A 13863-nucleotide genomic window follows, 5' to 3' on the forward strand; every position below is an offset into this window, starting at 1 on the left:
ATATAATCCCAGGAATTGAGTTTGTCAGTTGACAGGACTATAATCTAGATATAATCCCAGGAATTGAGTTTGTCAGTTGACAGGACTATAATCTAGATATAATCCCAGGAATTGAGTTTGTCAGTTGACAGGACTATAATCTAGATATAATCCCAGGAATTGAGTTTGTCAGTTGACAGGACTATAATCTAGATATAATCCCAGGAATTGAGTTTGTCAGTTGACAGGACTATAATCTAGATATAATCCCAGGAATTGAGTTTGTCAGTTGACAGGACTATAATCTAGATATAATCCCAGGAATTGAGTTTGTCAGTTGACAGGACTATAATCTAGATATAATCCCAGGAATTGAGTTTGTCAGTTGACAGGCCTATAATCTAGATATAATCCCAGGAATTGAGTTTGTCAGTTGATAGGACTATAATGTACAGTGGGGCAAAAAAGTATTTAGTCATATATCGTGAGATTTTGAGTGAAAACCTTCCATCAGCAAGGGCATTGAAGATGAAACGTGGCTGGGTCTTTCAGCATGACAATGATCCCAAACACACCGCCCGGGCAACGAAGGAGTGGCTTCGTAAGAAGCATTTCAAGGTCCTGGAGTGGCCTAGCCAGTCTCCAGATCTCAACCCCATAGAAAATCTTTGGAGAGAGTTGAAAGTCTGTGTTGCCCAGCAACAGCCCCAAAACATCACTGCTCTAGAGGAGATCTGCATGGAGGAATGGGCCAAAATACCAGCAACAGTGTGTGAAAACCTTGTGAAGACTTACAGAAAACGTTTGACCTCTGTCATTGCCAACAAAGGGTATATAACAAAGTATTGAGATAAAAATACGTATTTTCCACCATAATTTGCAAATAAATTCATAAAAAATCCTACAATGTGATTTTCTGGATTTAAAAAAAATGTCTGTCATAGTTGGAAGTGTACCTATGATGAAAATTACAGGCCTCTCATCTTGGGAGTGGGAGAACTTGCACAACTGGTGGCTGACTAAATACTTTTTTGCCCCACTGTAGATATAATCTCAGGAATTTAGCTTGTCAATTGACAGGACAATAATCTAGATATAATCCCAGGAACTCCCACTACGCACTCTTTGTTGTGTTTGAGCACCAGGTGGTCCGACTCAAAGTAATACACATCTGGTTCCTCTTCGTCCTCCACCTGCTTCTCCTCCTCCCGCTGCTGGCTTCCTCCAACCGGAACCTCCTTACTGGCTGCCCGGACGCCTTCTCGGAGCTCCCCGTAGTCCCGACCGTCCCCTACTACCCTGTCCGTGTCATCCCCACCGGCTCCCTGCTCCATGGGAACTGACACAAGAGATGGGAGAGACCCTCCCCTGGCCTGGGTGCTGGAGGGACCTGAAGAAGGGGTAGAAGTAGCCAGAGTAGCGTCCAGATCCAGCCTCCGACAGGCCCCCTCTCTCAGAGGACCGTTGTCCCGAAGAGGGTCTCTGGGAGGGGAGCAGGGTTTGGGGGACGAGGGGGCCCCAGCTCTCCGGGGCGAAGTCCTCAGGGTGTATTGGTGTTCGTGGGGTTGGGTGAAAGACGGGGGCGAAGTGCCGGAGACAGAAGGGGTCTCTGAGGGGGTCTGGGGGGCTAGCAAAGGCATGGTGGATTCTCCTGAGTTGTTGATGTTGTTGTTTGGGATGTTGTGGTTTACGTTGATGATACTGGTGGCAACAGCATCCTGCACCAGTGGCCAACCATTACTTCTCCCGTTGGTACTCTCCTCCTCCTCCTCTTCCTCCTCCTCGGTCGCTGTCACTTCCTCCTCCTGACACACCGAGTCCCCCACTACATCCAACTCCACTTCCTCCTCCCTGACTGACAGGTGTGGGGTGGAGGAGTCCTCTTCAAAGGAGGCCAGAGGAGGAGCAGAATACTCCCCAGAGTCCCTAACCTCCTCCTCCTCCTCCTGCACAGGATCACAGTTTCTACAAGGCACTATGGGGTCTGGGGGCGAGGGGCAGGGCGCCCCCATCTGGCCGCCGTTCAGCAGTGCGGGACTGGGACCTGGGCAGCTGGTGTTAACGGCAGCGCTGGCACCCGGGGGGATTGTCTGAGCGTCAAAGCTACTGCTGGTCTGTCCCAGCCCAGTAGAGGATTTATGGGAGTTCGAGTTCTGGGGCGGAACAGGGGGATTATGGGAAGTGGAGTTCAGGGGCTGCTGAGCATGGCCGTCGCTCTCAATATCGCCGCCGCTGTCCTCCTCCTCCTCACCTTCCTCTTTGTTGAGGTTCTGTGGAGAAGAGGAAGAGGGTGCGGTGCAGATTAGGTTGAGCGGGTCACCCTCTTCACTGTTCTCCTTGACAGTCGCTGGGGGGGTGCAGGAGGATGGGGGGATGTCAGGTTTGGCGGTTGCAGAAGAGGGGTCGTCCTCGGGGCCCTGCGACTCCCCGTGACGGGAACACCGTTTGGCCCTTTTGAGGAGCAGAGAAGCATCTCTCCCACCAGCCCCCGACGTCTCCTTCCCCCTCCCCTCACAGTTCTCAGCCTGGTCCAAACCCCCACACCCATCACTCTCTCTCTCTGAGCAGGACAGTCCCCTCTTCCTGGGGCTCGGCCATGTCTCCCTGTCCACTGAGGAGGCCTTGTGGTGGGTTACCTTTCCCTGGTGACCCCCAGGCTTCTCTGAGCTCCCAGCCTGGGTGTCCTGTCTCTTCTTGGGGGAGCGGGGAGCCCTGCTGCCGGGGAGCGGTGACCCCTGAACCTCTTCCGGCTGGGCAATACTGCGGTTCCTGAGGGTTCGGCCACAGAAGTTCTCGTCCAATCCATTGAGCCCGACTGATGACCTTGTGACGCGTGAGGAACGTGACGTGGCCATGCTACGGAGGGAGACTACTGACGTTTCATTGTGCTGCTCAGTCACCTGCTGCAGAATGGGGTACCTGGAGGAGACAGAGGGGTTATAAGGCTTTGTAAAGCGAGGACACATAAGGCTTCATAATGGATACATTAGGCTTCATAAAGGCTACATTAGGCTTCATAATGGATACATAAGGCTTCATAAAGGCTACATTAGGCTTCATAATGGATACATAAGGCTTCATAAAGGCTACATTAGGCTTCATAATGGATACATAAGGCTTCATAAAGGCTACATTAGGCTTCATAATGGATACATAAGGCTTCATAAAGGCTACATTAGGCTTCACATTATTCAACTAGGCTTAAGTCGCACAGGAAACTGACTTAAGAGAGTAGCATCTTCATAAGCAAAACACACAGCACCTCCTGTAGGGAAATCCTGCTTCTATGTCGACAATGAGTCTAATGAACCAATCAGACTGCGTGTTGGGAAATTCTGCTTCTATGTCGACAATGTGTCTAATGAACCAATCAGACTGCGTGTTGGGAAATTCTGCTTCTATGTCGACAATGAGTCTAATGAACCAATCAGACTGCGTGTTGGGAAATTCTGCCGGACTGACAGGAGCTTTCATCTAATGCTGGATCAAAAGAATGGCTGGACTTTTCAAAACGTCAGCCCGGCTTTGATGCTCCAGCTGTGTGTTCTGTGTCGGTCTGTGGATTGAAGGAGACTGCAGTACAAGTCTCCGTCACAAATGGCACCCTATTCCCTATGTAGTGCCCTCTTTTACATTTGTAAAAAGGGCCATCGGACTCTGGTCTAAAGTAGTGCACTATATAGGGAATAGGATTCCATAGGGCGCTGGTCTAAAGTAGTGCACTATATAGGGAATAGGGTTCCATAGGGCTCTGGTCTAAAGTAGTGCACTATATAGGGAATAGGGTCCCATAGGACTCTGGTCTAAAGTAGTGCACTATATAGGGAATAGGGTCCCATAGGACTCTGGTCTAAAGTAGTGCACTACGTAGGGAATAGGGTTCCATAGGTGTCTGGTCTAAAGTAGTGCACTATGTAGGGAATAGGGTCCCATAGGACTCTGGTCTAAAGTAGTGCACTATGTAGGGAATAGGGTTCCATAGGTGCGTGGTCTAAAGTAGTGCACTATGTAGGGAATAGGGTTCCATAGGACTCTGGTCTAAAGTAGTGCACTATATAGGGAATAGGGTTCCATAGGACTCTGGTCTAAAGTAGTGCACTATGTAGGGAATAGGGTTCCATAGGACTCTGGTCTAAAGTAGTGCACTATGTAGGGAATAGGGTGGTATTTGGGACAACTCTAATCTCTGGTCAAGACCTGGGATTCGCATAGTACCCTGAATAAAAAAACTAACAATTTCAAAGAGAAAACCATAGATTGACAGTCATTTAAAAGAGCAAAATATAGACATACACATTTTATATAGAAATTATAATAGTTCGCCTAATTTCAGTTTGTGACAAAACAAGCAATGCTGAGAATCATTGAACCATCTAAACCATAGAGAGAATCATTGAACCATTTAAACCACTCAGAATCATTGAACCATCTAAACCATAGAGAGAATCATTGAACCATCTAAACCACTGAGAGAATCATTGAACCATCTAAACCATAGAGAGAATCATTGAACCATCTAAACCACTGAGAGAATCATTGAACCATCTAAACCACTGAGAATCATTTAACCATTTAAACCACTCAGAATCATTGAACCATTTAAACCACTCAGAATCATTGTACCATCTAAACCACTCAGAATCATTGTGCCATTTAAACCACAGATAATCATTGAACCATCTAAACCACAGAGAATCATTGAACCATTTAAACCACTGAGAGAATAATTGAACCACTGAGAATCATTGAACCATCTAAACCACAGAGAATCATTGTACCGTTTAAACCACTGAGAGAATAATCGAACCACAGAGAATCATGGAACCATCTAAACCACTGAGAATCATTGAACCATTTAAACCACTGAGAATCATTGAACCATTTAAACCACTGAGAATCATTGAACCATCTAAACCACTGAGAATCATTGTACCATCTAAACCACTGAGAATCATTGAACCATTTAAACCACTGAGAATCATTTAACCATTTAAAACACTGAGAATCATTGAAACATTTAAACCAGAGAATCATTGACCCACCTTAACCACTGAGAATCATTGAACCATCTAAACGACAGAGAATCATTGAACCATTTAAACCACAGAGAAAATCATTGAACCATTTAAACCACAGAGAATCATTGAACCATTTAAACCAGAGAATCATTGAACCATTTAAACCACTGAGAATCATTGAACCATTTAAACCAGAGAATAATTGTACCATCTAAACCACTGAGAATCATTGACCATCTAAACCACTGAGAATCATTGACCATCTAAACCACTGAGAATCATTGAACCATCTAAACCACAGAGAATCATTGACCATCTAAACCACTGAGAATCATTGACCATCTAAACCACTGAGAATCATTGACCATCTAAACCACTGAGAATCATTGACCATCTAAACCACTGAGAATCATTGAACCATCTAAACCACAGAGAATCATTGACCATCTAAACCACAGAGAATCATTGACCATCTAAACCACAGAGAATCATTGACCATCTAAACCACAGAGAATCATTGAACCATCTAAAGCACTGAGAATCATTGACCATCTAAAGCACTGAGAATCATTGACCATCTAAAGCACTGAGAATCATTGACCATCTAAAGCACTGAGAATCATTGACCATCTAAAGCACTGAGAATCATTGACCATCTAAACCACTGAGAATCATTGAACCATCTAAACCACAGAGAATCATTGACCATCTAAACCACAGAGAATCATTGACCATCTAAACCACAGAGAATCATTGACCATCTAAACCACTGAGAATCATTGACCATCTAAACCACAGAGAATTATTGACCATCTAAACCACTGAGAGAATAATTGAACCACTGAGAATCATTGAACCATCTAAACCACAGAGAATCATTGTACCGTTTAAACTCCCACTAGTGACAAGCTCATGCCTCCACCAATCCAAATGCTTTAAGATTTGTGGGAAGTAGTGAATGAAAGGAGATATTATTGGGACGCTCCAGGAACATTGATGTGTAGAAGTACATTCACTACTGTTGGATGAACTACACTTTCAACACCAGGTGGCCACTACATAACCTACTGCAGGAATGACCTGAACAACCTGTTCTCCTCCTCCTCCCAGGTGGTCACTACATAGCCTACTGTAGGAATGACCTGAACAACAACCTACTGCAGGAATGACCTGAACAACCTGTTCTCCTCCTCCTCCCAGGTGGTCACTACATAGCCTACTGCAGGAATGACCTGAACAACCTGTGGTATGAGTTTGACGACCAGAGCGTCACGGAGGTGTCAGAGTCCTGCGTCCAGAACGCTGAGGCCTATGTCCTGTTCTACAAGTAAGATACAAAACCATAGAACTACATATAGTAATTTAATAGGATCTCTGTGCACAAAGCAACACAGCATAACCACCAACCCAAGAGTGAATCTATGACGTAATGATACCCTGTGGGGTGACAACCTGTTTACAGATTGACTCTGGAGCTTTATCAGAGTGAACATTGGGTTCTTGGTCACCTCCCTGACCAACGCCCTTCTCCCGTGATTGCTCAGTTTGGCCGGGCGACCAGCTCTATGAAGAGTCTTGGTGGTTCCAAACTTCTTCCATTTCAGAATGATGGAGGCCACTGTGTTGTTGGGGACCTTCAATGCTGCAGATTTTTTGGTAACCTTCCCCAGATCTGTGCCTCAACACAATCCTGTCTCGGAGCTCTACGGACAATTCCTTCAACATCATGGCTTGGTTTTTGCTCTGACTTGCACTATCAACTGTGGGACCTTATATAGACAGGTGTGAGCCTTTCCAGATCATGTCCAATCAATAAAATTTACCACAGGTCGACTCCAATCAAGTTGTAGTAACATCTCAGGAATGATCAATGGAAACAGGATGCACCTGAGCTCAATTTCGAGTCTCATAGCAAAGGGTCTGTTATGTAAATAAGGTATTTGAGTTTATTTAATTTTTTTGTAAACATTTCTAAAAACGTGTTTTCACTTTGTCATTATGGGGAATTGTGTGTAGATTGATGAGGATTTTTTTTAAATAAGGCTGGAAAAAATGTGGAAAAAGTCAAGGGGTCTGAATACTTTTCGAAGCACTGTAGTTGATCAGGTTTGGCATATAATTGTGGCCTGTGGAATGTTGTCCCACTCCTCTTCAATGGCTGTGTGAAGTTGCTGGATATTGGCGTGAACTGGAACATGCAGGCGTACACGTCGAGCCAGAGCATCCCAAACATGCTCAATGGGTGACACGTCAGGTGAGTATGCAGGCCATGGAAGAACTGGGACATTTTCAGCTTCCAGGAATTGTGTCCAGATCCTTGCGACATGGGGCCGTGCATGATCATGCTGAACATGAGATGATGGCGGTGGATGAATGGCACGACAATGGGTCTCAGGATCTCGTTACAGTATCTCTGTGCATTCAAATTGTCATCAATAAAATGCACTACCATAACCCCACCATGGGGCACTCTGTTCACCACGTTGACGTCGGCAAACTGCTAATCCACAAGACGCCATACGCGTTCTCAGCCTTCTGCCCGGTACAGTTGAAACCAGGATTCATCTGTGAAAAGCACCCTTCTGCAGCGTGCCAGCGTCCATCGAAGGTACAGTTGAAACCAGGATTCCTCCGTGAAAAGCACCCTTCTGCAGCGTGCCAGCGTCCATCGAAGGTACAGTTGAAACCAGGATTCCTCCGTGAAAAGCACCCTTCTGCAGCGTGCCAGCGTCCATCGAAGGTACAGTTGAAACCAGGATTCCTCCGTGAAAAGCACCCTTCTGCAGCGTGCCAGCGTCCATCGAAGGTACAGTTGAAACCAGGATTCCTCCGTGAAAAGCACCCTTCTGCAGGGTGCCAGCGTCCATCGAAGGCCCAATGAAGGCAGCAGAACTGCAAGACATTGGTGAGGACAACACATATGCAGATGAGTTTCCCCGAGAAGTTTTATGCAGAAATTATTTAGGTTGTGCAAACCAACAGTTTCATCATTTGTCTGGATGGCTGGTCTCAGACCATCCCACAGTTTCATCATCTGTCTGGGTGGCTGGTCTCAGACGATCCCACAGTTTCATCATCTGTCTGGGTGGCTGGTCTCAGACGATCCCACAGTTTCATCATCTGTCTGGGTGGCTGGTCTCAGACGATCCCACAGTTTCATCAGCTGTCCTGGTGGCTGGTCTCAGACGATCCCACAGTTTCATCATCTGTCTGGGTGGCTGGTCTCAGACGATCCCACAGTTTCATCATCTGTCTGGGTGGCTGGTCTCAGACGATCCCACAGTTTCATCAGCTGTCCTGGTGGCTGGTCTCAGATCATCCCACAGTTTCATCAGCTGTCTGGGTGGCTGGTCTCAGACAAACCCACAGTTTAATCAGCTGTCCTGGTGGCTGGTCTCAGATCATCCCACAGTTTCATCATCTGTCTGGGTGGCTGGTCTCAGACCATCCCACAGTTTCATCATCTGTCTGGGTGGCTGTTTCAGCCAACCCCCAGTTTCATCAGCTGTCCGGGTGGCTGGTCTCAGACAAACCCAGTTTCATCAGCTGTCCGGGTGGCTGGTCTCAGACAAACCCAGTTTCATCAGCTGTCTGGGTGGCTGGTCTCAGACAAACCCACAGTTTCATCATCTGTCTGGGTGGCTGTTCTCAGACGATCCCACAGTTTCATCATCTGTCTGGGTGGCTGGTCTCAGACCATCCCACAGTTTCATCAGCTGTCCTGGTGGCTGGTCTCAGATCATCCCACAGTTTCATCAGCTGTCTGGGTGGATGGTCTCAGACAAACCCACAGTTTCATCAGCTGTCCTGGTGGCTGGTCTCAGATCATCCCACAGTTTCATCATCTGTCTGGGTGGCTGGTCTCAGACCATCCCACAGTTTCATCATCTGTCTGGGTGGCTGGTCTCAGACCATCCCACAGTTTCATCATCTGTCTGGGTGGCTGGTCTCAGACAATCCCACAGTTTCATCAGCTGTCTGGGTGGCTGGTCTCAGATGCTCCCGCAGGTGAAGAAGCAGGAAGTGGAGGTCCTGGACTGGTTACATGTAGTCTGTGGATGTGAGGCCGGTTTAAAACGACGATGGAGGCGGCTTATGGTAGATAAACTAACATTCAATTGTCTGGCAATAGGGCCTCATAGTGCCCTCTGATGGACATTCCTGCAGTCAGCATGCCAACTGAACACTTCCTTAAAACTTGAGACATCTATGGTGTTGTGTGACAAAACTGCACATTTTAGAATGGCCTTTTATGGTCCCCAGCACAAGGTGCACCTGTGTAATGATCATGCAGTTTAATCAGCTTCTTGATAATCCATCCTCCTTACAGGTGTGGCATATCTTGGCAGAGAAATACTCACTAACAGGGATGTAAACAAATTTGTGCACAGAATTGAGAAAAATCATCTTTTTGTCTGTAACATTTCTGGGATCTTTTATTTCAGCTCATGTAACACGAGACCAACACTTGTCATGTTGCGTTTATATTTTTTGTTCAGTGTAACTTTGTTTGCCTAGACAATAATTAACAGATTGGTGTAATCTGGTGTGCAGTGCTAGGGCAAACACTCAAATTTGCACCCCTGTGAGTCCCCAGAACTAGGACGAGACAAGGCTGTGTTTGACAGGGAGATGTAGACTGGTATCAAGGGATCTCTAACTACGGCCACTTCCTCCTGCCCACTACGGCCACTTCCTCCTGCCCACTACGGCCACTTCCTCCTGCCCACTACGGCCACTTCCTCCTGCCCACTACGGCCACTTCCTCCTGCCCACTACGGCCACTTCCTCCTGCCCACTACGGCCACTTCCTCCTGCCCACTACGGCCACTTCCTCCTGCCCACTACGGCCACTTCCTCCTGCCCACTACGGCCACTTCCTCCTGCCCACTACGGCCACTTCCTCATGCCCACTACGGCCACTTCCTAATGCCCACTACGGCCACTTCCTCCTGCCCAAGGTGGGCTGTAACTGGTGGGCTGTAACTGGTGGGCTTTAACTGAACGACTATCGCCCCGTAGCACTCACTTCCGTCATCATGAAGTGTTTTGAGAGACTAGTCAAGGATCATATCTTACCTGATACCCTAGACCCACTCCAATTTGTTTACCGCCCCAATTTACTAGACCCATCTGGACAAGAGGAATACCTATGTAAGAATGCTGTTCATTGACTACAGCTCAGCATTCAACACCATAGTACCCTCCAAGCTCATCATCAAGCTGGAGGCCCTGGGTCTCAACCCCGCCCTGTGCAACTGGGTCCTGGACTTCCTGATGGGGCCGCCCCCAGGTGGTGAAGGTAGGAAGTGGTGAAAGTAGGTGGTGAAGGTAGGAAACAACATCTCCACCCCACTGATCCTCACTCCTCACTGGGGCCCCACAAGGGTGCGTTCTCAGCCCTCTCCTGTACTCCCTGTTCACCCACGACTGCGTGGCCACGCACGCCTCCAACTCAATCATCAAGTTTGCAGACGACACTACAGTGGTAGGCTTGATTACCAACAACGGCGAGACGGCCTACAGGGAGGAGGTGAGGGCCCTCGGAGTGTGGTGTCAGGAAAATAACCTCACACTCAACGTCAACAAAACAAAGGAGATGATTGTGGACTTCAGGAAACAGGACAATAGTGGAGAAGGTGGAAAGTTAAGTTCCTCGGCGTACACATCAACGACAAACTGAATTGGTCCACCCACACATACAGTGTGATGAAGAAGGCGCAAACCATGTGTATGTGACCATTACCATCTGCTAACCATGTGTATGTGACCAATACATCTGCTAACCATGTGTATGTGACCAATAACATCTGCTAACCATGTGACCAATAACATCTGCTAACCATGTGACCAATAACATCTGCTAACCATGTGTATGTGACCAATAACATCTGCTAACCATGTGACCAACAACATCTGCTAACCATGTGACCAATAACATCTGCTAACCATGTGACCAACAACATCTACTAACCATGTGTATCTGACCAATAACATCTGCTAACCATGTGTATGTGACCAATAACACCTGCTACCCATGTGTATGTGACCAATAACACCTGCTAACCATGTGACCAATAACATCTGCCAACCATGTGACCAATAACATCTGCTAACCATGTGTATGTGACCAATAACATCTGCTAACCATGTGACCATTAACATCTGCTAACCATGTGAGCAATAACACCTGCTACCCATGTGACCATTAACATCTACTAACCATGTGTATGGGACCATTACCATCTACTAACCATGTGTATGGGACCAATAACATCTACTAACCATGTGTATGGGACCATTACCATCTACTAACTATGTGTATGGGACCATTACCATCTACTAACTGTGTATGGGACCATTACCATCTACTAACTGTGTATGGGACCATCACCATCTACTAACTGTGTATGTGACCAATAACACCTGCTAACCATGTGACCAATAACATCCACTAACCATGTGTATGTGACCAATAACACCTGCTAACCATGTGACCAATAACATCCACTAACCATGTGTATGTGACCAATAACATCTGCTAACCATGTAACCATTACCATCTACTAACCATGTGTATGTGACCATTAACATCTGCTAACCATGTGTATGTGACCATTAACATCTACTAACCATGTGACCAATAACATCTGCTAACCATGTGACCATTACCATCTACTAACCATGTGTATGTGACCATTAACATCTGCTAACCATGTGTATGGGACCAATAACATCTACTAACCATGTGACCAATAACATCTGCTAACCATGTGACCAATAACATCTGCTAACCATGTGACCAATAACATCTGCTAACCATGTGACCATTAACATCTGCTAACCATGTGTATGTGACCATTAACATCTGCTAACCATGTGTATGTGACCAATAACATCTGTTAACCACGTGTATGTGACCAATAACATCTGTTAACCACGTGACCAATAACATCTGCTAACCATGTGACCATTACCATCTACTAACCATGTGTATGTGACCATTAACATCTGCTAACCATGTGTATGTGACCATTAACATCTACTAACCATGTGACCAATAACATCTGCTAACCATGTGACCATTACCATCTACTAACCATGTGTATGTGACCATTAACATCTGCTAACCATGTGTATGTGACCATTAACATCTACTAACCATGTGACCAATAACATCTGCTAACCATGTGACCATTACCATCTACTAACCATGTGTATGTGACCATTAACATCTGCTAACCATGTGTATGGGACCAATAACATCTACTAACCATGTGACCAATAACATCTGCTAACCATGTGACCAATAACATCTGCTAACCATGTGACCATTAACATCTGCTAACCATGTGTATGTGACCATTAACATCTGCTAACCATGTGTATGTGACCAATAACATCTGTTAACCACGTGTATGTGACCAATAACATCTGTTAACCACGTGACCAATAACATCTGCTAACCATGTGTATGTGACCAAAAACATATGCTAACCATGTGACCATTACCATCTACTAACCATGTGTATGTGACCAATAACATCTGCCAACCATGTGACCAATGACATATGCTAACCATGTGACCAATAACATCTGCTAACCATGTGTATGTGACCAATAACATCTGCTAACCATGTGACCATTACCATCTACTAACCATGTGTATGTGACCAATAACATCTGTTAACCACGTGACCAATAACATCTGCTAACCATGTGACCAATAACATCTGCTAACCATGTGTATGTGACCATTAACATCTACTAACCATGTGTATGGGACCATTACCATCTACTAACCATGTGTATGGGACCAATAACATCTACTAACCATGTGTATGTGACCATTACCATCTGCTAACCATGTGTATGTGACCATTAACATCTGCCAACCATGTGACCAATAACATCTGCTAACCATGTGACCAATAACATCTGCTAACCATGTGACCAATAACATCTGCTAACCATGTGACCAATAACATCTGCTAACCATGTGACCATTAACATCTGCTAACCATGTGTATGTGACCATTAACATCTGCTAACCATGTGTATGTGACCAACAACATCTGTTAACCACGTGTATGTGACCAATAACATCTGTTAACCACGTGACCAATAACATCTGCTAACCATGTGACCATTACCATCTACTAACCATGTGTATGTGACCATTAACATCTGCTAACCATGTGTATGTGACCATTAACATCTACTAACCATGTGACCAATAACATCTGCTAACCATGTGACCATTACCATCTACTAACCATGTGTATGTGACCATTAACATCTGCTAACCATGTGTATGGGACCAATAACATCTACTAACCATGTGACCAATAACATCTGCTAACCATGTGACCAATAACATCTGCTAACCATGTGACCAATAACATCTGCTAACCATGTGACCATTAACATCTGCTAACCATGTGTATGTGACCATTAACATCTGCTAACCATGTGTATGTGACCAATAACATCTGTTAACCACGTGTATGTGACCAATAACATCTGTTAACCACGTGACCAATAACATCTGCTAACCATGTGTATGTGACCAAAAACATATGCTAACCATGTGACCATTACCATCTACTAACCATGTGTATGTGACCAATAACATCTGCCAACCATGTGACCAATAACATCTGCTAACCATGTGACCATTACCATCTACTAACCATGTGTATGGGACCAATAACATCTACTAACCATGTGTATGTGACCATTACCATCTACTAACCATGTGTATGTGACCAATAACATCTACTAACCATGTGTATGGGACCAATAACATCTACTAACCATGTGTATGGGACCAATAACATCTACTAACCATGTGTATGTGACCAAT

At 45.6% G+C, this 13863-nt stretch overlaps 1 protein-coding gene across 2 annotated transcripts in view; it reads right to left on the minus strand.

The window, feature by feature from the left end:
- The window catches only part of LOC109882900 (ZZ-type zinc finger-containing protein 3), an 84279-nt gene that overhangs the window by 63153 nt on the left and 7263 nt on the right, over positions 1-13863 (minus strand). For both annotated transcript variants that reach the window (XM_031810179.1, XM_031810180.1), the window contains exon 2: positions 1102-2898. In XM_031810179.1, the coding sequence (XP_031666039.1) occupies positions 1102-2898 (1797 nt within the window). The remainder of the gene's footprint in view (positions 1-1101; positions 2899-13863) is intronic.

The sequence above is a fragment of the Oncorhynchus kisutch genome, linkage group LG30, assembly GCF_002021735.2.
Source record: "Oncorhynchus kisutch isolate 150728-3 linkage group LG30, Okis_V2, whole genome shotgun sequence".
Classification (NCBI taxonomy): Eukaryota; Metazoa; Chordata; class Actinopteri; order Salmoniformes; family Salmonidae; genus Oncorhynchus; species Oncorhynchus kisutch.